General features: G+C 44.8%; 1 protein-coding gene across 1 annotated transcript in view; it reads left to right on the forward strand.

The window, feature by feature from the left end:
- The window catches only part of MAP2K1 (mitogen-activated protein kinase kinase 1), an 81129-nt gene that overhangs the window by 20815 nt on the left and 36275 nt on the right, over positions 1-24039 (forward strand). Inside the window, exons 2-5 of the mRNA XM_082447549.1 lie at positions 13886-14096; positions 15367-15513; positions 23200-23277; positions 23861-23912. Of these exons, the coding sequence (XP_082303675.1) occupies positions 13886-14096; positions 15367-15513; positions 23200-23277; positions 23861-23912 (488 nt within the window). The remainder of the gene's footprint in view (positions 1-13885; positions 14097-15366; positions 15514-23199; positions 23278-23860; positions 23913-24039) is intronic.

The following is a 24039-nucleotide window of genomic DNA, read 5'->3' on the forward strand; positions in this document are numbered from 1 at the left end:
AAAATTGAAATATAGTCAATTTACAATAGTGTTAGTTTCAGGTGTATAGTGTAGTGATTTGGTTTTTTGGCAATTATATTCCATTACAGGTTATTACAAGATATTGAGTATAATTCCCAGTGCTATACAGTAAATCCTTGTTGCTTATCTGTTTTAGGTATCGTAGTTTGTATCTGTTAATCCCTTATTCCTGATTTGTCCCCTCCCTCCCCTTTGGTCACCATAAATTTGTTTTCTATGTCTGTGAATTTGTTTCTGTTTTGTATATAGATTCATTTGTATTATTTTTTAGATTTCACACATAAGTGATATCATATAGTATTTGTCTTTCTCTGTCTGACTTATTTCACTAAGCTTTATATTCTCTAGGTCCATCCACATTGCTGCAAATGGCAATATTTCGTTGTTTTTTATGGCTAATATTCTACTGTATACACGTACCACATCTTCTTAAGCCAGTCGTCTGTTGGTGGGCAGTTGGGTTGTTTCCATGTCTTGGCTATTGTAAAGAGTGCTGCTGTGAACATTGGGGTGCATGTATATTTTCAAATTAGAGTTTTCTTTTTTCTGGATATATGCCCAGGAGTGTAATTGCTGGATCATATGGTAGCTCTATTTTTCACTTTTTTAAGGAACCTCCATACTGTTTTCCATAGTGGCTGCACCAATTTACAGTCCCACCAACAGTGGGATGGAGCCTGGATGGAGTGTTTTTCCCTCTGCTGCAACAACTGATATCTTTCAGGTCTAAACGTGGACATGACATTTTCTGACCTTCACTTTCCCTTCCTCATCTTAGATGGAGTTGTCTTTTTTCTGCTCCCATACCCCACTGTGCCCACCTCACTTTCAGCATTATGGTCTCCCTTACCCCATAGCTGTTGCTGTACTTGTTAGTACCATTCCCTGTTTTTGGCTTGCACTGTGATATCTCTCTCTGTCTCTCTCTCTATCATCTCTACATCTCTGTCTCCCTGTCTCTTACACACACACACACACACACACACACACACACACACACACACACACACAGACACCACACACTGCCTGGTGAGGGCAGGGACCTTGTCTTCCTCATCTGTACCTCCCTAGCCTCCAGCGTAGATGGTGCCTGTCACACCGTGGATGCTCCACAATGACTCTGCATTGCATTTTCACATCTGTAGACATCACAGCTATAAGCTAGATGTCTACTCCAGTTCCTTATCCCCTGCGCTCCTCTAGATTAGAGCAGTCTTGGAGACTTACATTCTCATGGTCACTTGTGCTTCTTTGGGACTCACATTTCCCTTCGTGTGATTTTTCTCTTCTTTTTGCTCTGTGTTGAACAAACTTGGAATTTGGTGCCCTTTCTCTGGTTTCCGTCAACAACAGTAAGAACAAAATATACACAAAGCTATTTGTGTGCATGGCAGATTAGACTGAAGGTCTGGGGTGGGGAGGATGTATTATAGCAATAAAGACAACTTAAAGTCTAGTGGTATTAGGTATCTTTGGGCTTAAATGACCTTTGCCACTCTGCCATGGTGCATCCTTTTCTTCCTTTCTTGCTGCTTCACAGCCACTCCCAAAAGAAGTCTCTCCCATTTTATTCTGCAACGTAATTCAGCTCTCCAGCTCCACCCCTGCGTGCTGTTCAGGCCTGCTTCTGCCTGTGCCAAGGCTCAGGAGCAGGCCCTTTTAAACTATGGGCTAGCCTTCTGGTCCTCTGGTATCCTCTGCTCCGAGGGTGTGTGTTAGCACAAACACTTACTTCCCCGCCCTCCACCTTCTTTTATAAGAGGGAAGCAAGCACTATCAGTTTTAGTTTTAATTAAATTTCATTCTCTCTGGTCCATGATGTTACTTCTGCCAGCTACGTTTTGACCCCACGAGGCCAACTGCTCTTAATTGGAGAGCCTGACTAGTAGTTTTCCACACTCTAGTTTAAGAAGTTGAGCGCCTAAGTGAGCACTTGGTTGGACTTCTAGCCCTGATCCTGATCTCAGGATTCCCTGAGAGCTGCTTGAAAGTCACCTAGGGAGTGCGATCTTCCCCAGAGGTGATGGGTGCCCAGAGGAGAGGTTTGCTGACCTCTCTTGTGTGTGCTTTGGGCAAGGAGAAGGGCCTAGCTGTAACAAACATGTTGGTCGTGTATTTAAGGAGGGATACAGGTCTGGAGAATTGAAAATTTCTCAGCATGGACTAGCGCTGGAGACATGTTTTGAGTGCTGTGTTTCTTCTGACTACATCTTACTGCTCTTAGTTGTGCTTCTGGGCACTAGCTGTTGGTCTTTTTGCCCTGGGGACTCAGCTGTCCTCATGGTTCTGGGTAAGACTGTGGTCACGTTGGGTCCTTTCTCCCTGAAGAGCAAGCTGCACCTCTCATTCACAGAGCAGCAAGGACCGTTATTACACAGGGAGTTTCTAAAAGGTCTTTCTCTAGAGCAGGGAATGGGTAGGGTCAAATACATCATCTTAATAAGGCCACAGTACACCAGCTTGTCCTTTCAGGAACAGTCAGCCACTCCCATTCTGTGGCCACCCCCAGACCCAGCGCTGCCTTTGTTTTTCTGATGGTGACCACACGTTTATTGAATTTTCTACCTGGGTTATCCTTGGTGCTTTCTTCCTTTCAGCACTTCCTGCCCCATCCCTGCCAGCTCTCTTATGCCACCAGACTGTTTACTGCTTGTCCCGTGTGCTTCACCTGGTCAGTGTCCTATCGCTTCCCTTCCCTCCCCAATCAGAATGTATCAGCCGGGTTTCCCTGGTGGTGCAGTGGTTAAGAATCTGCCTGCCAGTGCAGGGGACGCGGGTTCGAGCCCTGGTCCGGGAAGATCCCACATGCTGCGGAGCAACTGAGCCCGTGCGCCACAACTACTGAGCCTGTGCTCTAGAGCCTGCGAGCCGCAACTGCTGAAGCCCGCGCACCTGGAGTCCGTGCTCCGCAACAAGAGACGCTGCCGCAATGAGAAACCCGCGCACCGCAACGAAGAGTAACCCCCGCTCGCTGCAACTAGAGAAAGCCCGAGCGCAGCAACAAAGACCCAATGCAGCCAAAAATAAATAAATAAAAATAAAGAAATTTATTTTAAAAAAAAAAGTATCAGCCTTGGATGTTCCTCTGCAAGAACTTCCTTTTTGGGTAGATTTAATTTGTTGTCCTCTCAGGGATTTTACCTTTCAGCAGAACACAGTTCTTACCTCAAAGGAATAGGTCACTAATGGGTAAATACCTGGTGTTAGGGATGAGCTAAGTGGGAGATTTGTTTGAAGGACATGAGCTCTTCAGCTGGTGTGGAGAAAAGATCAAACTTTGGAATTCCAACTCTAGCCTTGGGTAAGTTACTTAACTACACCTGGCCTCCATTTCCATATCTGTAAAATGGGAACAACATGTCTATTTTTTGCTGTTGTTGTTTTTAAACTATTTATTTATTTATTTGGCTGCATTGGGTCTTAGTTGCAGCACGTGGGATCTTAGTTGCGGCATGCGGGATCTTTCCTTGTGGTGTGCCAGCTTCTCTCTAGTTGTGGCGTGCGGCGTGGGCTCGGTAGTTGCAGTGCGCAGGCTCTCTAGTTGTGGCACATGAGGGCTTAGTTGCCCTGTGGCATGTGGGATCTTAGTTCCCTGACCAGGGATCGAACCCACGTCCCCTGCATTGGAAGGCGGATTCTTAACCACTGGACCACCAGGGAAGTCCCAACATATCTATTTTTAAATGTTGTGAGGAATAATTGAGTTAATGAGTGTACCATGGCTAGCATTTAGGAAGCTCATCTTTTAACTGCATCTAAATTTTCATTCTTTATCAGACTGTTATATCCCTCTTTTGTCCCTATTAAGTAAAGGTGATGCATCACTTTTTGTCCTCTGTCTTATCTTTTTTTCTCTCTCTCCAAACTCCATCACTTTTTCCTTTCCTTTTTGTGCTTCTACAGAAGACTGGTCCTTCAGGAATTAATTCACATGTGGCTAATATGAAACAAATTTTGCCCACTGGGGCAGAAGGAACATAGGCTGTCAGTTCTTTCAAGCAACAATATGACACCCCCTCTCTGATTCAGGATGTTGTTCAGTATTTAAGAAGAGTCTATGTGAGTGGGTGGTCCTGTCACTCCAGAGGTTCCTCTGTGTGTGTGTGTGTGTGTATGCATGTGTTTTTCAGCGTGTCTGTCTGCGGAAACGTGCCATGGGAAGGTAATTTATATGATTTCAGAAGGCAGTTTGATTCCAAGGACTAAGTGGGGTTTTTTTGTTTTGTTTTCTTAAAGGATAGGAATACAGGATTCTTATCTCTTTTTAATTGAACTCATCCTCTACACTTTTCATTTGTTTATTGGCTTGGAAGCTAGTTGATTTAAAGTGACATTAAAGATAAACATCTGTCCCAACTCTCATTTTCTGATTTTTTTACTTTTTTTTTTTTTTTTTAATTTGGCCGCGCTGGCTTGTGGGATCTTAGTTCCCTGACCAGGGATTGGACCAGCACCCTCGGCAGTGAAAGCGTGGAGTCCTAACCACTGGACCGCCAGGGAATTTCCTGATTTTTTTACTTTTAAGTTTTATTCCCCCAATACTCTTTGCTTATAATATTCTTACTCCCAATTCTATACCACTGTCTACGTTGTAGACCCTATTGGAATGCCCTTTCTCCTTCTTTGCTATCTAAATTTTATATGTTGTTCTAGACCAATTTAGGTCTCAAAATCCTATAAAACTTACCCTGATTGCTCAGCATATCCTGAACTACAGGACACATCTGTGTCCGAAGCCCTTTGTGAGAATTAGGGGAACTGTGGGACAGTCATTGCTCCAGTCTTTTTTGGGAGTAGTGGTGAAACCAATTAAAGACAATAAAGGTAGTATTTAATTACATTGTGCATTTTTTCTAGATTACGTATTTATTGCATGAAAATGGAGGAATCTCATCAGTAAAATTGGGCTAACAGTGGGAATTACGTCATGGTGGTGTTAGGCATTTAGGAGCTCATCCATATTTAGCAGAATACGTGGCATACAGCAGGTATATAATAAATCAGTAGTAGGTACTATCAAATCAAATCTTATTCTTATTAACCAATAATTACTTGACAACAACATAAAATATTAAGTGTTTGTTTAGCACTTTTGGTGATTCCAGCATTTTTTTTTTTTTTTTACATTGCACTCTCATTTAATCTCTGCAGTCACTTTTATTTACCATCACATCATTGTCTTAAACTGCCCTTAGCTGTCTGTATTCCTTTCACTATTTCCCTAAGGGCCTTGTAGTGTCAAAATGCATGCATTCTCACAGAAGACCTGGCAAGACGAAACAATTGATTTAGTATCAAAGGAAAAAGCAACGAGGATGGGATAACTGTCAGTGGGGTTTATATGTGGACAAGAAGTAATGACAAGGGTCTCTAACCATACAACACGGGAAGCCAACCACTGTGCTTGCAGATGTTTATGGCCTTGGTACTTAGCTGCAGAGTTCTATCCTTGGAATACTATAGGAAGAATCTGATATTAGGATTAGAGAACTTTAACCCTGAAATGGACTTTAAACACCACTTAGCTTAACTCCCCTATTTTACCTATGAGAAAAATTGAGGGAAAGTGACTTGCACAAGTTCACAGACCAAGTTACCATCGGAGTTGAACCCAGGTCTTCTGACTCCCAAAGCCTTCACACCTATTTCCCAAGCACGGAGTGTCTGGCAGCCACATGCATGTTTTTTTCCTTTCAAGTAGTTTCATGTGCCATTGTGAAAGACCAGCTCTTTGCTGACCCAGAAGCAGCAGATTTCCTGTATATATTTCTGGTCCTAGAAGTGGGTCTGGGGGCTACTTTCAAGAACAATGACTTTGAAGTTTTTCTGATCTACACATCTGTCAGCAAGCTTAGAAGAGTAGGTGCCCAAGATGTGAGCAGCCAGCATCAAGGAAAAAGAAAAAAATACCTCTGCTAAATTCAGTGAAGCACATTATAAACGATACAAGAGAATGGCTGCACTGAAGCATTGCTTCCCATAGCTGCTTTAGAATATAAGCCCAAAGCTAGGCTCAGCACCAACAAGCAGAGATCTACAAAGGTCTACTATTGCTGGAGGAGGTATAGAAAACTTTGTTCTACCCAAGAACTGCCACAGACATGTGATAGAGTTTGGCTGCCATGGAGAGGAGGGGAAGTATATGCTCACAGGGCTTGCTTAAGACTAACGCTGGACAAGAGAGAATTTCTTTACCCCTACCATAAGCCTAGCACTAAATTAAAGTAATTGCAGTCTACCCCTGGAAGGGGCCAAGAGCATGGAGAAAGACCCCATTCTGTGGCCAGACATTAAGGACAATTCAAAGCTGAGGGAGGAATAGGAACACTGAGAAAAAAACCTATGCAGCTCAGGCTTCACTCTAAGCACAAGATACGACCCATCACTGGAGAAATTTGTAGCCTGTGGTGTTAACAAGAAAACCCAAACTCAGCTCAACTTTGACTAATAGCCTAACACACACTAACAAGATGACAGAAGAGTATGTCCATTACCAAGTATAAAGATGATTACCTCAGTCTCTGTTCCATCACAATGTCCAGTGTTTAATCAAAAATCAAGAGAGAATAAAACCAACCTATTATCAAGAGAGAAGGTAATCAGCAGAACCAGACTTAGAGATGACCCAGGTGTTGGGTTTATCAGTCAGGGGCTTTAAAATTACCATGATCAATATCTTAAAGTTACACAGCATACATGAACAAATGAGGAATTTCAGAGGAGGTGGAAACTAAAAATAGATTCAAGAAGAAATGATAGAAATTTCAAAGAATATGACATCAAAGGTCAGCAGGCTCATCAGCAGACCGGACAGAACTGAGGAAAGAATCAGTGACCTTGAAGATGGGTCAGTAAAAATTATCCAAGCTGAAACACATAGAGGAGAAAAAAGAATGAAAGGAGATCAGAGCACAGCTTCCAAGACTGATAGATTGATCTGACTATCGAGAGATACTGAGATAGAGAGAGAGGAGACAGACAGACACTGACTGGAACTTTTAGAGGAATTGGCTTATGTGATTGTGGAAGCCTGTTAAGTCTAAAATCTTCAGGTTAGGTTGTCAGGCTGGAGACCCATGGAAGAGTTGCACCTTGAGTCCAAAGGCAGTCTGCTGGAAGAATTCCTTCTTCTTCAGGGAGGTCAGTCTTTGTTCCATTAAGGCCTTCAACTGGCTGGATGAGGCCCACTCACATTATGGAGGGTAAACTGCTTTACTCAAAGTCCACCAGTTTAAATTTTAATCTCATTCCCCCCCCCACCGAAAAAAAAAACCCCAAAACCATTTTCATAGAGACATCCAGAAAAATGTTTGACGAAGTATCTTAGGCACTGTGGCCCAGCAGTGTTGACACATAAAATTAACCATCGTTTGCCCCCTTCTAGTTACCACCCTCCCCCACCAAAGCGTGATCACTTTTTTACTTTATTTTAATTTGTTTTTGGTTTTTTGTTCTTGGATTTTTAAAATACTGAAGTATAGTTGATTTACAATGTTAATTTCTGCTATACAGCAAAGTGATTCAGTTATATACATTCTTTTTCATATTCTTTTCCATTTCGGTTTATCACAGGATATTGAATATAGTTCCCTGTGCTATACAGTAGGACCTTGTTGTTTATCCATTCTGTATGTGATAGTTTGCATCACTTTTTTACTTTATAATAGCCTAGATTAGTTTTGAATTTTATATAGATGGAATGACATCGTATGTATTCTTTTGCATCTGGCCTCTTTCACAGAGCCTGTATACATAATCCTAGAATTTTATTGCCTAGTTAGTTAACCAGCCCTTTGCAGAGTGGCCTACAGGATTGAGGTGTGGGAGGGTATAAGCCCCTCTCCACCATGTTGTCTGGGGCTGTCCCTGGTTGGCACACCTACACTCTCTAACACAGATGGGCTAGTTTAGTTGGAGTCTGGAAGTTGGTAAGCTGCACCTTTGGCCCCCTTGTCTTCCTCATTCAGGCCCATTCTCCTTTCCTTTCTTATTACTCTTTGTAACCCCTCCCATCTCCTGCTGTCCGTGGTTTGACTGTGTAGAGACCCCTGATGCCAGTTCTTCTCTCTTCCTCACATTCTCCCCCTCTCCACTCACCTACCCGGTTGAAGCTCCTCAACCTGAATACACCCTCAGCCTTATTCTGCACCTCCTCAGCTGGCTGTCACATTGACAGGCTTCCTTAGAGACATCTAGACAAACTCCCCACCCTACTCCCCATATGCTTTTTTTTATGGGTGTGGAAACTAAGGACCAGAAAAGGAGGTGACTCCCAAGGTATCTCAGATGGGAATGGTATAGGGTGTAGATCAGAGGGGTGCAGCCTTAGTCTCTGGGTGCTGTTCCCTCTTAGCTTGGGTCTTTCTGCCTTTCCTTCCCTCTTTCTTCCCTGCCCTCTTGCCAGATGCCACAGGGAAGGGAGAACTTCACAGCTCCTTGGGCTCTCAGGTGAGGAGACCCACCTGCACTGGGACCCTTTCTCTCCTTTCAGCACAGTGATTTGTCGTCATCCCTGCTCTTCCCTCTGCGCTTCCTCCCGGTGGAGGTGGGGCCTGCCACCTGTAGCAGCCTTGCTCAGGTTGGCAACAGACAGCTGGCTGGTGTTTGGCATGCATTTGTGGCTCATTTCTGTTTGGTGTGTGGCAGTTTGAAGACCCCATTCCTTGGTCTGGACATCGCCTCTCTACCCCTTCAGTCATTCCTTTAGGTCAGCTTCCCGTGGCAGTGACCATCAGAGTTGGAGGTGGCAGCGTGGCGCCTTGAAAGGAGCTCTATTTCAGGGATCGGGAAATCTGCCACCAATAAGCTGTGTGACTTTGTCCTTTCTGGACCTCCGTTTCCTCACTTGTAAAATAGGTTGGATAGGGTGGTCTTTAAGGTCCCTCTCTGTGCTACATTTTATACTGCTTCTTGATTTGAGCCATTGAGCCACGAATGAAAGATTCCTGCTGTGGTAGTGTAATTAGGCTTAGCAGGTGGGTGAGATGAGAGGGAAGGAGAAGTTCTTGCCCAGGATCATCCTTCCCCCACCCATTTCATTGTGCCTTCCTGGTGTTTTCAGAACACAAAAGACAACCTGTGTGTTTCTCCAAGTTCCTTGTTTTTCCTCTGCGTTCCCATTTCAAGCCTATAATCTTGTATCTGGATGAACTTGTGTTTACTGTAAGACAGCCCTGGTGCAGAATTCATGTTCCAGTGTGTCGTTTCCTTTCTGCTGTGGGGAATGTGATGGGGGTCGGAGCCATCACAGCTGGTCCCTGGAGAGGGCTGTGTGTGTCAGAGATGTATTGTGCCGGGCTCCAGTTTCTTTTCTCAATCCCTAGTTCTGATTTTGCTGATTTCAGTTAAAACCAAAGATTGTGAAGGAGGCCGGTTCTTGTCCTCTGAGTGCTGGAGATTTGTGGGGTGGTTGAGGGGTGAGGGGCCGCTCTCTTCCTGTTTCCTTTGCTTGGAGCATTTCACCCTTTGAGGGCACAAGTGAGCCTTGTTGAACACCATCCACTTCCCGGGTGAGAGGAAGCAGTACCGAATACTGATACCTCATTGACTGATTTCTTTTTAATGAGTCATGAAACTCATTTTGATGCCGGAATTTTCCTTTCACCTTCAGGTAAAATCTTTTGTCTTTCATTCTCTGAAACACTTTTAGGGGCTTTTAATAATTATTAAATTACAGGAAAGACAGTACTTCTTTTTTTTTAATTTATTTATTTATTTATGGCTGTGTTGGGTCTTCGTTTCCGTGCGAGGGCTTTCTCTAGTTGCGGCAAGCGGGGGCCACTCTTCATCGCGGTGCGCGGGCCTCTCACTATCGTGGCCTCTCTTGTTGGGAGCACAGGCTCCAGACGCGCAGGCTCAGTAGTTGTGGCTCACGGGCCTAGTTGCTCCGCGGCATGTGGGATCTTCCCAGACCAGGGCTCGAACCCGTGTCCCCTGCGTTGGCAGGCAGACTCCCAACCACTGCGCCACCAGGGAAGCCCGAGACAGTACTTTTTGAATCCTGCTGTTGCTGCTGTGGCTCCTCCTCGTCCTCCAACCCACTCCCACCTGCCTTAGCATTTGTGTAGAAATGTGTCAAAATTCCAGTGTTTCGTCCCATTAGTTTTTTATTTTGATCCTGTCCTGGTGAAGTAAGCATCTTGTTACCCCATTTTACAGAAGAGGAAACAGATGTGTCAAGTTAAACGACTTGTTCATGGTCACACAGCTAGTTGTTGCCCAATTTGGGATAAGAATCCGGGATTCCTGATTACTAATGACTTGTTTACTTGGCAACTCCGTCCCCCCCTCCTCCCCCCCCGGCCCCATTAGGAAAGTCTTGCCACCGTAAGTGTCTCGTCTCTCCCTGGCTCCACCCTCTGAAAGCACAAATTAGAAGCCAGTTCCTTCGCTGATGGGGTAGGCGGTTGGACCATGGAGCATAGGAGAGGGGTGGGGAGGAAGGTGGCACAAAGCCCAGACTTAGGGTTTTTTTCCCGAAGGTGGGAGAATTCCTTACTTCTGCAGAGTCAGCATCCCTCCCACCTTCCCACCATCCCAACCCCCCACCACCCCCAAATGGGTGTGGTTTCTTGTGGCCAGTGTTACTTGCAAGGCAGTTGTTCAGATTGATGTACAGGGGAGACAGGATTGCATCTGGGGCAAAGGACTCTTCCTGTAGGTACACCATTTTCATGTCTGATTGAGCCCTGGTGTGTTACGTGCGCCACGCTAGGATCTTACCCATGTTTGCAAGTTGCCTCCCTTGGACGTATTGAACTTTTTGAAGAGGTAATATAGCATCATGATTAAGGTTAGAGATTCTCTCTGCCCAGGTTTGAATCCTGGCTTTGCCACTTAGATGTGCGACCTTGGACAAGTTACTTCACCTGTCTGTGCTTGAGTTTGCTATGTGTTGTAATGGTAAGGTTGTGGATTAAATGCATTAATGCACGTAAAACACTTTAAAAAGTACAGTGTTATAAGGAGAGTGATTGTCCTTTCATCTAGCCCTCCTTCCCTCTCTCCCTCGTACACACTCAGTGTGATGTGTGATGTGTGTGTGTGTGTGTGTGTGTGTGTGTTCTTGACAGCAGCTTTTGGAGTCTGCATTTCCAGTCAGACTGCTGAGCCCTCCAGGCAGCTGTAACCTCATCCAAGTTTTAGCTGTAGGGTCTGTCTGTATTTGACATGTGTTTCTAAGTGTTGTCATCAATGGGCTCCTTTGTGGAGAGACCTTAGAGAAAGGAAACCAGAGGGCGTGCACTGTGCACTCCCAGCCACACTGGTTCCAGTCCCCACACCTGAGGGACTGTGGGTAGCAGTGAGACTGAGTTGAACCTTTTAGCAGGATGAGAATATTGACCAGCTGTCTTAGTCTGCTCAGGCTACATAACAAAATGCCATAGACTGGGTGGCTTAAACAACAGAAATTAATTTTCTCATAGCTCTGGAGGCTTGAAGTCCAAGATGAGGACTGGTTGGGTTGCCAGCATGGTTGGGTTTGGTGAGGCCTCTCTTCCTGGCTTGCAGGCGGCTGCCTTCTTGCTGTGTCCTCCCATGGCCTTTCCTTGGAGTGTGTAGGGGGAAGGCCACCTCTCTTATAAGGCTATCAGTCCTATCTGATTAGGACTCTACCCATATGACCTTATTTAACCTTAATTACCTTCTAAAAATCCTATCTCTAAACGTAGTTACATTGGGGGTTAGGGTTTCAACTTACAAAGTTTGGGGGGGGACCAGGCACCAGGCTTCTTCCCCCCAGAATTACCCAGTGAGGAAGGTTGGGGAAGTCAGCCTTGTGTCCTCTTTGGCCCCATGTACTGTGTTATTTGTAAGGTGGTATTGGATCCTCCCATACCCTGGGGAGGCATTGGATCTCCATCTCCTTGCCTTCTTAAGGTTTGGAGTGTGAATGAAGAGTGGAAGATTATGCTTGCTCCTACCCCCAAGCTCAGAAATGGTGTGTATATTGAGGGAAGGGAGTCACCAACATTCTGATGTGTAATGACTGCCTGTCTTGTCACCTGTGTTGTTTGTTTAGACTAGGGACAAAAGTCAAATGAAACACGGTGGAATCTCTCTTTACCACCCTTCTCTTAACAAGCTCCCAGGAGTAATGAACACTTCAGTTCTTTATGTAAAACATGCTAGCAGGCTGCTGTCCGCCATACCCACTCACTCCGGCACCCACTGGTTGATTATGTGCTTACGAAGAGCCGGTTTGTTCCGAAAGTCATTTGTACAGTTGTAGCTGGTATTGTAATTAAGTAATGTATGTATTTAAATATCAGAGAAACTGATGAAATACGACTGCAAGCGAAGTGGTTTTCTTTCTTTTTTTTTCCCCCCACCTATGAATACTAGTTAAAAGCTGTGGAAAGACTCAGTGAGTCCAGGTCACTAAAAAAATTACTGTCAGGAACTTCCCTGGTGGCGCAGTGGTTAAGAATCCACCTGCCAATGCAGGGGACATGGGCTCGATCCCTGGTCCAGGAAGATCCCACATGCCGCGGAGCAGCTAAGCCCGTGCGCCACAACTACTGAACCTGTGCTCTAGAGCCCCTGAGCCACAACTACTGAGCCCGCGTGCCACAACTACTGAAGCCCGCGCACCTAGAGCCTGTGCTCCGCAACAAGAGAAGCCACCGCAATGAGAAGCCCGTGCACTGCGACGAAGGGTAGCCCCCTCTCGCTGCAACTAGAGAAAGCCCATGCACAGCAACAAAGACCCAATGCAGCCATAAATAAACAAATAAAAATAAATAAATAAATAAATAAATAAGAAATGGTAATTTAAAAAAATTACTGTTAAATTAGGTGAGCATTAAAATTGGGGGAAGTCATCAAACTCTTAAAGTTTTATTCTGAGATTACTCTGTCTACATTTTTATGCTAAAGAATCAGTATTTGGAAATTATAGACATTGTATTCTCTTCTGGTTCACATAAGAAAGATGATGTGGGGCTCTTAAAGAGAGCTCCTCGCCTTGTGTTAGCAGGTGGGTGAATGAATGCACTTTCATATGTTTTGCGAAAATAAAAATTTAGGTGTATCCTTTTTGCTCTATTTTGATTGACCTTGTTCCTGATCTGATCACATTGGAAGGGAGCGTTTCTATTGTGATTCAGTTTAGAGCCTGTTTTTTTTAATAAATTTATTTATTTATTTATTTATTTTTAGCTGTGTTGGGTCTTCGTTTCTGTGCGAGGGCTTTCTCTAGTTGAGGCGAGCGGGGGCCACTCTTCATTGCGGTGCGCGGGCCTCTCACTATCGTGGCCTCTCTTGTTGCAGAGCACAGGCTCCAGACGCTCAGGCTCAGTAGTTGTGGCTCACGGGCCCAGTTGCTCCGTGGCATGTGAGATCTTCCCAGACCAGGGCTTGAACCCGTGTCCCCTGCATTGGCAGGCAGATTCTCAACCACTGCGCCACCAGAGAAGCCCTAGAGCCTGTTTTGATAATGTGCTTTGGTTTCAATTTAGAGGTTTTAGGAAATAGAAAATTTTATTTTGTATATGGTGTTGTTAAAACCAACACTAGTGGGTCTTTTGATACTGGGGTTTTAAAGCAAATTAAGGTGGCTGACTCTGGATTTTAGTAGATTCTGCAGTTCGTCTCGTAGGCTTAGAGCATATTGAGAGAGAACTAATTCCCCTATTTTACAAATGAGGAGAGCAGGCCTTGAGAGAGGGGAAGTGTGTCTGTGGTGAGTTGTGTGGGGTGGCGGAGTGCAGGGGGTAGAGCCACAGCAGACGGGACCTTCCGCCGAGCTGCCTCGATCAGTTCTCTGTCTGGCCCCAGAGCTGGAGCTCTCCACTGCAAGGGTGCTTCTCTGGGTGGGCTTCTCTGATGACAGCGTTGACCCGTGCTTCCTGCTTTGGGACAGGACCAACCTGGAGGCCTTGCAAAAGAAGCTGGAGGAGCTGGAGCTCGATGAACAGCAGCGGAAGCGCCTTGAGGCCTTCCTTACCCAGAAGCAGAAGGTGGGAGAACTGAAGGATGACGACTTTGAGAAGATCAGTGAGCTGGGTGCTGGCAATGGAGGTGTGGTGTTCAAGGTCTCCCACAAGCCGTCCGGTCTGGTTATGGCCAGAAAGGTGAGGCCACTTTAAAAAAAAAAAAAAAGGACTGAATCAAGCTTGCCTTGGTGAACAGCTAATTGGATTACCTTTTAGAAGACCTGTGGGCCTGGAGACAAGGGTGGAAGGAAAACTGACTTTTCATTCAGTACCCTTTTGTGCTTTTTGAATTTTGAACTCATGTTATCTATTAGATTATAGGTAGACACACTCATGATGTGTTAGTGTATTTATCCCACTGCCCAGACTGGAAAATAACAGCAAGCGACCATTTGTTAGTTTTCTGTGTGCTCTGGAAAGAAATCTGAGATGCTCGTTTGCCATTTATCAAGAGCAGAAGCTGCTTTCATTTACCCAGCCCCAGGGACACACAAAAAACACTTATTTCACGTTGTTTCTCCGAGTTCCACCCCTGCCAGTGGTTCCCCTTCATCTCTCTGCAGTATAACATCTCGGCTTCCCAACATGGCATGCGGTCTTTGAGCTGGACTTCCCTTCCTGGTGACCCTGGGTCCTCCTCTTTCTGGACAGCGAGGTTGGACTCTTCCGTGTTTCACAGCACACCATGTTCATTTCTGTCCACATATTTTTGCTCATGCTATTCCTTCCATCTTTTCAAACACTGCCCATCTTCAAGGCCCACCTCCTGTCTAGCCTTCACTGGCTGCTCCCACCCGCGCTGGTAACCACTGCTTCCATGTCCTCTGACACTCATTGTCCATGGCTCTTTTTAGAAGCTCAGCCTTATCCGGTAACCATTTCATGTATCTGTCACCTGTCTCCCCAGCTGAAACAAGGGACAACATTGGGGGTGGGGGGGTGGGGAACATAGGTGGCCCCTAAGGCCTTGGCTAAATCTCAACCACATCAGACCCCTAAAGTCAAGGGTAAATCTCTAGGGCAGCTTCGATTGGCAGACCCAGTTCCTCATACCTTTCTGGTCCTACAACCCTTGAGTATCAACCAAGTCCTTAAGGCCACTTTCCCCATATCTCCCAGTTTCACAGGTCCTTTTGTTCTCGGGAGGGGTGAGCCCCCTCTTGCTCAGTCTTGGCTCCCAGGAGTAGAGGCACAGCTGGCCACTCCTCCAGTGCCAACACCTGCCTTGGTATGTTGGCACTCAGTGCTCTGGTTGGGCAGAAACTTGTTTGTTAAAACTTGCCTGTTTCCTCTCTTCCTACCTTTAAGAGCTTAAGCATTTAAGAAAGCTCCTATCCATCCATCCACCCATCCATCATCCATCCATATATTTTTAAAGCTTCTCTTCCTTCTACCTTTCTTTTCCCAGCTAATTCACCTGGAGATCAAACCTGCAATCCGGAACCAGATCATTCGGGAGCTGCAGGTTCTACATGAGTGCAACTCCCCTTACATTGTGGGCTTCTACGGCGCATTCTACAGTGATGGCGAGATCAGTATCTGCATGGAGCACATGGTATGTGGCAACCTGTCAGCCTCTGAAGCAGCGGCCTGGGAAGTGGGTGGCTCTGGTCTAATCTTTGGTCTGAGATGTGACTGGCTGCTTCCTTGTTCCTCCCTGGGTCCAGATCACTGTCTTGGGCATGTGGGAAGCCTGGCTGTAGACGTTGGAATAGCCAAGAAGATGACAGGCCTCCTTCCTAGGTCCCTGTCTCTTCAAAGAGAGGTGGCAGCAATCAGGTGTCCCTGGTGGTTGTACCAAGAGCACATCTCCCAGTTTTCTTGACCCCAAGATTTTGATGTGGGTAAACTCTGGTTAATATAGTTTAAATCCATTTATTACATGCCATGCTGTGTGCTAGGTACATGTTCTGGGGTTATGAAGATAAGTGAAACAGTCCCTGTTTTCAGAGAGTTTATAACCTACTTTAAGAGCAGGGTTAGCAAAACTATTACTGATAAGCTAGTATTTATTGGGTGTATATCATATCAAGCACTACCCTAAGCAAATTAATATTTTATTACATTTTTATAACACCTTATTGAGTTGGGTACATTATCTGCATTTTACAGATGAGGAAACTGAGGCTCAGAGAAATGGAATAACTTACCCAAGGTCATACAGCTGGTAAGCGGAATTGGTAGAATTTAAACCAAGGCTGTCTGACCCCAGTGTACTTTGTTGAATCTACCGGATAGTGCCTGGGCCTCTGTTTCCATCTTTGATGGCCAGAATTTCAAAGAGAGAGGCTGGCTTCATGGTTGCTAATGCTTTTCTGTCCCCAATAGGCAGCATGGCACAGGGGACTTTGGAATCTGAGATGTTTACTCATATCTCCCTTCTCCACAAAAATCCAAGTGGACACCTTGTCTTGTTTGCCATTGTGTCTCCAAAGCCACAGCAGGTGCTCAGTAATTATTTGTTTACAGATTGTCACCTTCTTGTCATGACCTTGGGCAAGCTTCTTTATCTTTCTGATTCTCAGTTTCCTCACCTATAAAATGGCCATTACTATACCTGCCTCGTTATAGTGAGGATTGATTAAAATAAGAGTTGTAAGTCTTCCAGCACACTGTGTGACTCAGAGCATGCCTTCTGCAAACTTTAGCTTTTGCTTTATTCTCACTGGGGCTGACAGTTCAGAGACAAGGGCTGACATGATTGAGTCTACGTGCTTCGTGGTTGCTCTGCTTTCAGTCCAGCCTAGTGTCCCTCAGTAAGTTCTCCACTTCCTTCCTGACTCTCTAGACCTGCCCTCACCTCTGGAATGAGAGCCCCAGGGCCTGGTCTTAATGAACTCCAGGAGAACCCTCCTGAGAGGTCTGTCCCTTGCTGGTGCCCCCATTATTTTGAACATCTCTTCGTTTCAATGATCAAGAAGTGCCATACACAGTGTTGCAGTCACATGCTGACTTCTGTGGCGCCATTTGGAACGTAGATTCTGAAAATGTCTTCTGTGCGTCTGAAGGTCACCGAGAAAGCTCTCGTTCCTTCTTGCTTCAAGGAGAGTGAAGCAGTCTCTGTGGGAAGCATGTGAATGTTTCTGGCTTGGTCCTAGCCCAGGCCTGGGGTGCTGATTATTTTCCACTTGGGTTTTAACCTCCCTTTGGTGGGGTGGGGTAGGACAGGGGGAGGGGGCTGCTCCTTAACCTTTGGGTTTCTTGTGCTCTTTGTGCTGACGATGGTTGGTTTTCCAGCTTTAGCCCAAGAGTTGGATGAAGATGTGTAAATGGCACTGGAGGTTGTTGAAAACTAGAAGGGGAAGAGGGTGGAGGTGATGGTGGTCAACCAGTGATAAAACAAGAGAGGCCAGAGTAGCCTTTTTTCCTCTTGGGTCTTGCCAAAATAACAGAAGATGGGTGGTGGCATGGCTGGACATAATAGTAACTAGCTTTTCCATCTTCTACCACTTGTTGGGTCCTTTTCATGTTATGTGACTTCTTAATCACATCAGCCCTGTCATATGACATGGATTGACCCCCACCCCCACCCCAAGCTGGTAGATGGAGAGAGCAAGGCCTTGAGAGGTTTAGTAACTAGTCTAAGTTATATAACCAGTAAGTGTCAGAGCTGAGCTCTAACCCGTGTCTCTAACCAGGTCTGCTTTCTTTAAATTTCATAGTCTCTCCACTACACAATGTAAATCATATACTCTCTCAAGATTTTCTCATTTCTGCAGAGAAATGTTTGGACCGGATGTTCTCTAGGGACCCCTCCCCATGCTAACAGTCTGTGTTTCTATGGTTTTTGGCACTTGTAGCCAGTCACTTGATTACATTAGTTAATCAGCATGGGTTCAGCTTCACAAACACTTATTTTAGTGCCTATTAGGGCAAAGTGCCACATGAGCTGCCGAGGGGATGGAACCATTGAGAGCAGCGTCTCTGCCCCCAGAGCTGTTCACAGGCCGCATGGCTGTGTTCTAGGGCCTTCTCAAGTGAGGAGTATCGGTGTGGACGTGAGGGCTTCTGAGCACCGGGTATGCGTCACCTCATGCCTGCTGTCTTCTGAACCATCAGAAATTCTTTCTTAAGTAACCTCCAAGTTCTGTTCCTCTCCCTTTAGTAGAGGAACCAGGAGGCTATCTGTAGGTCTGAGCATGGTTGAACTCCAGGGTGCTTGCTTCAGAGGTTAAGATCAGGCCCTAAACGTTGATAGTCAGTGCCCTATTCATTTATTCAGATCCTGCTGGAACCTCTTTTATTGGCCTTATGTGGCCTCTTGCCATGTGGAGTTCAGTCTTTCTGTCTGTCTTAAATTGACCTGCGTTGAGGCTTCCTCATTCTGGAATCCTTTCTTCACTCTGTATTCATAGACGTTGATCACAACCTCGTGCTCCTTGCCCTTGTCCAGCCTTTCCCTCCTGGAGGAGGAGATGACACAGGATGTCACAAGGGTTGGTCTCCCATTCTCTTGGCCCATTTCTAGTACCTGCAGGTCAGTTGTTTTCCCCCATGGCTTTGGCTCTCTGGGGATATTGAGATCCTCCCACGTAAGTCCCTGAAGCAGAAGATATCTCTGGAATTACCCTGGGAGGCCTGAGTGTGGGAAACCTGGCTGTCAGAGAGTGGGAGGGTCAAAACCTTTCTGAGGGCCAAGCAGAGTGTAGGGCGCCTATTAGGTGATATGTGTTGAATGACTGACTGAGGGAAGCAGGATGGGAGATCGCATGGTCAGAGCTCAAGAGAGAGTTAGGGCCTTCTGTTCCTGGGTATACCTAGGCTCAGAGGGCAGCTGGAACTGTCTGTTAACACTAGTGGAGAGGCTCAGAGTTGCCAGGGACGGGACCCTGTAAGGAAGCAGCTGTGGCCTGAAGTTCAAGTAGCCGTGCTCCAGAGTAGCTTTCTCTGACCACTGGCTGCCACTTCTCTTTAGGGATTTCTGCTTTGTCTCAGCTTCCACATTTCAAAGTGTTGTCATATAGAGCTCTGTTCATTAGCCATATCCCAGCTTCTAAGATTCTTTGGTCCTCTCCGTGTCACAGTCTTTGCATGATGTTCCTTGTCATTGGCATTTTCCCCCAACACTTTACTATGAAAAATTTCAAAAGTACAGAAAGTTGAAGGAATTGTGTAATGTACACTCTAAAGCCACCACCTAGATTCTACCGTTAACATTTTGCCATATTTGCTTTACCACGTACTGTCTACTTACGCACTGCTCAGATTGTTTTTTGGATGCAGTTTAAAGTAAATTTGTCATCAACGTGCATGGAGCCCCATCTTCTTAATGCACCTGTCTAGGGGCTGACCTTTTCTAGACATAAGCTGTGTTTGCACCTGCCCAGTCTGAGTTTTGAGACCCAAGGGGTGCATGGATGCTGCCTGATCAGAACAGGAATGTTCTTGTCTTCGGGGAAGTAGATTCCTGCTCAGGTGGTAGCTGAGCAACCAGAGAACTGGGGACTCAGGGTTGATGTTTCTCATGCAGGAGTAAAAGCTTTTGAGCTCTTTTTTTTTCCATAAAGCATTTGTCTCTTCTGTAGAAAACCTTCACAAAAGCACCACTGGCTTAGTTAATAATTGGCTTCTAAAAATAAGCACAGTTTCAGCAGCTTTAGTCAGCGAAGGCAGGTCCTTGGCAACAGTGCAGTAGAATTGAAAGGTTGTGAGGTGAGTCGCAGGCAACACTGGCTGATCCTGATGTGGTTCATGCTTCTTAAATCCTGCGAATCCCGTTCTTCACTCTGTAACTCTGCTTGTAGCGCAGAGGAGGTTAAGGGAGGAGAGCCAGCGTTTCCTTTTTGACAGAAATGTTTACCACAACCCCCAGGGAAAGTGTAAACCAAGACAGTTAGCCGGGCCGCCCTGTCCTGGCTGTGGAACCTGAGAACCACAGGCTAGCTCTTCTGCCTCGTTTGCATCCGATTTGGACAGAATTGCTGTTACCTAGTTTTAAGTGTATAGTCCTCCCTGATAATTAGGCAAAGTCGTTCAAACAAAGAGTCTGAAACCACATTCAACTGAAAGCAAAACAGAAAGGCTGGAAACTTTCTGCACTGGAGTCCCTGTTCCTGTCAGTAAGGGAAATTGAGAGGCGCTGTGGCATTTCTAGGAGCCTGCTGACTTGGGTGTGGTTACCTGGGCTGTGGCGCTGTCCTCATTTGGCCACCAGGGGCCTGTGGCATTGTGAAGGCAGCCAGGCTCAAAGGATGACTCAGACCCCAGCCTGGCTTACCGCCTGGGTAGGGCTCTTCCAAGGGCTCTTGGAAAATGTGTGTTTACAGAGGAGTTCTCTTTGACTCTAGATTGATAATTCCATGCTCATATCCCTGTGGAGATTATGGCCCATTTGAATTTTAGGTTGAATTTTGAAATCCTCCCCTGTGCTCCTTGGTTGTCTGACCCACCATTAGGTAGTTGTGCTAGGGAGTTTATTATGATGAGAAGTTTAACGTATTCAGGGGTGTTAGTGTGCATTTGAGTATACACCTGTACTGTTTTCTTTTTCTATCAGCATCCATGATCCAGAGTTGATCTGTGATAGAAAGTCATTGGTCCAAACTATCCTTTTTATAAGCATAGACTTTTTAAGTTGATAATCTATTTTTAGCATTGTTTTAGGTAACATTTCCTGAGAGCTCTGTATCCCTGAACGAGTCTTACCTATTTTCTCACCTCCTTTAGGTAGTGTTGTAGCTACCTAATGATACCTTTGTACAAAATGGGCGCTCAGTAAGTATCTGTTAATTGATTTATAGATTTAATTCTCCACTTTCATAAATGAGGTCAGTAATTTTAAAAGGTAAGAAATTTATGGTAGAAAATGTATAAACCATAGAAAAGCACAAAGAAGAAACTATCGCACAACAAAGACCCCTGATAATCTTACTATCTAGACTGGAACATTTTGGTAACATTTTTGATATTCTGGTTCGTGTGAGTATATGCACACTTTTAAATTTTTATAAAAATGGGATTATTCTCTGTCCTTCTTTTCTTTATTATGTTATGCATTGTTCTGTGACCTTACGTTGCATGGCTGCATCTTAAAGGCTGGGTGGTTTTGGAGGCAGGATGTCAGTGGGAACACCTCTCTGCTTCTCCTACCCAGATCTCACACCTCCAAGGCTCAGCTTCCGTGTGTCACTCGTGTCGTGAGCCCTTCCCTTGGCCGCTTTGTCCAGGAATTGCCTCCTCCTCTGAGCACCTGTAGCAGTGTGTGTTCTCTTCATTTAACTGTTTGTTCCCTGCCTTGTTCAGAGGAGGATTTAAGGTGCCTTGCCTCTTTATGAATATGTTCTGTCTCCCCAGGCAGAGGGTATTTTTTCCTGTACTTATAGTTTTTCCCATTCCTAGTTCCTCATGTATCCCTCTGCCTTACACAGAGGTGATTAAGAGATGATAGTTGACGATGGTAGCTGCCCAGTGTAGACAGGATACTTTAGAAAATCAATCTGAGTTTGTAGGAATTATCTCTGCTTCTAGGGTAATTTTATATTGTGACTGATAATTGGCTACACCCGAAGCCATAGAGGCAGGAACATATTTCTGTCTCAACACGTGAGGGTTCCTTGAGTGAGCATTTTTTCAAGATCTCAGGTTAAAATGTAGCCTCCATGGATAGGAAGGCCCTTGTATGCGAGCCCTACAGAAGCCAGCTTCACTCCACATGTGTTATCCCCTCTTGCGTACTCCCTTTCCACCGCCTCTGCCCTGGGTCCTGCTCATGTCATCTCTGCCTGATCAGCTGCTTGCTAATTGCCCTGTCTCTTTCTCTCAGCTGCTATGGTTTGGGTACCTTTCCTTCTGCCTCCGTAAAGTCAGGTCTTAGTTCCTTGGTGGGGCTCCATGATCTGGCCACAGATGGCCACTTCCAGCCTGATCCATCCCTGCATTTCTTCCTACACCTACAGTGAATGAACCGCATGTCATCCCAGGAGTACTAAGCAATTTAATGCTTCTCTGCTTTTGATCTTGTTGAGATACGCTGTTCTTGGGAATTCCCTGGCGCTCCAGTGGTTAGGAGCATGCTTCCGCTCTGTTCTGTCGTCCCCTCGCCCCTCTCCTTTTCCAGGTATGGAAACCATGCTCATTCTTTGAGTAAGATTTCAGCTCAAATGCTATCTTCTAAGTGAAGGCAGAATTCTCCCTTCTTCTGTGTGTGTGTGTAGCACTTTTACTATACATTTATTCTGTTTTTTTTTTTTTTTTTTTCTTTTTTTTTATTTTTGGCTGTGTTGGGTCTTCGTTTCTGTGCGAGGGCTTTCTCCAGTTGCGGCGAGTGGGGGCCACTCTTCATCGCGGTGCGCGGGCCTCTCACTATCGCGGCCTCTCTTGTTGCGGAGCACAGGCTCCAGACGCACAGGCTCAGTAATTGTGGCTCACAGGCCCAGCTGCTCCGTGGCATGTGGGATCTTCCCAGACCAGGGCTCGAACCCATGTCCCCTGCATTGGCAGGCAGACTCTCAACCACTGCACCACCAGGGAAGCCCCATTTATTCTGTTTTGTTATATTTTATTGAGTCGTATATTTCTCCTACTAGTTTGTAAATTTATTGAGGACAAGAGCTAGGTCTTTTTTGTATCTTTATTCCCCATAGAACCTAACACAGTGCATGGCATTTTGTAGGATTTGCGGAATGAATGATTGCTTTCTATGACATTTTTCTTTGGATTTTATTAAATATAATTTGTTAGGATAATGCCAAATGCAAGTTGTGACTTACACAATGGTGACAAAATGGCAAACATTTATTGAGCACTTACTATGGGCTAGACATTGTTCTAAGGGCTTTATGTATATGAGCTTGTTTAATACTTATAATAGCCCTATGAATATCATAATAGCCTTATAATTATTATCATCCACATTTTACAAGTAGAGTAACTTGTTCAATGTCCACTAGATAGTAAGAGTTGGGATGCAAATTTAGACAGTTTGCCACTAGAGTCTGCACTCCTAACTGCTACTCTATTCTGTCAGTTCAGTAGAATTAGTAATTTGACCACTGAATTAGTAATTTTTGACCACTAAATTAGTAATTTTATTTAATGATTATTCATAGGATTTGAGTTATTAGTTGTTTGGCAGCTCCCACAATGTTTCACATTCATGTCTTACTTGATATCTGGAACAAACCGAAGGGTGCCCTTCTAGGAAGATTTGTCATGTGTGAGATTTACTTTCCTGCTGAAGTTTAACACTTGAAAGAATAGTTAGAAACATTGTCACTAAATGGTCTGGTATTCTTGTTCTTAGGATGGGGGTTCCTTGGATCAAGTCCTGAAGAAAGCTGGAAGAATTCCTGAACAAATTTTAGGAAAAGTTAGCATTGCTGTGAGTATATTGAGAAGTTTTTCTTCCAGGTTCCCTCACTGATAAGTTGAGTTGGTAGGAAAGGGACAAGGAGGAAGGTAGGAAGTCAACAAAGGGAAGGTTTGTAAGAAAAGTTAGGTTTTTCACCAGAATTTTCTCTATCTAGATTCTAGATACAATATCTCCCCCCCCAACCCCCTGCTCTTTCTCGCTAAAACTAGCAAAGTAGATTTCTGTATATTAAAATCTGTCTTGAAAAATAGGACAGGGTATCCAAAAGAATTCCCATTTGTGGCATCAGAAAGCCTCTTTTTTAGATTGCAGATTTGGAAATAAATGAATTCAAGCAAAGGAGGTTTTTTTACAGTTGTCTAAACTTGCAATAATCAATTTTGCTTAAAAATCGTACTCTATATACCATGTAAAAAGATGGTTTCTTGATAAGATAGGTTAAAAAATCAAAAGAGAGAAGAAAAATAAGGGAAGAAGGCAAATTTTTGATGTTAGATGAAATATTTCCTAGATCATTTTAAAATAGAAAGGTTGAGTATTTTCTAAACACCACTATTTCAGTTTCCATCTTTTTACATTTCCTTTCCCCTAGGTAATAAAAGGCCTGACATACCTGAGGGAGAAGCACAAGATTATGCACAGAGGTAAGAATTTATTTGCTAGTTGTTATGTTTTGGATTTTTGCTGAAGTCTAAAAGTTGTTGCAGCCTCTTTTGTGTTTTGTTTTGGTATAAAAGCCATTTGCTAGTATTTTTGATTTTTACTACCACT

This window comes from Balaenoptera physalus, assembly GCF_965194825.1.
Source record: "Balaenoptera physalus genome assembly, chromosome: 2".
NCBI lineage: Eukaryota > Metazoa > Chordata > Mammalia > Artiodactyla > Balaenopteridae > Balaenoptera > Balaenoptera physalus.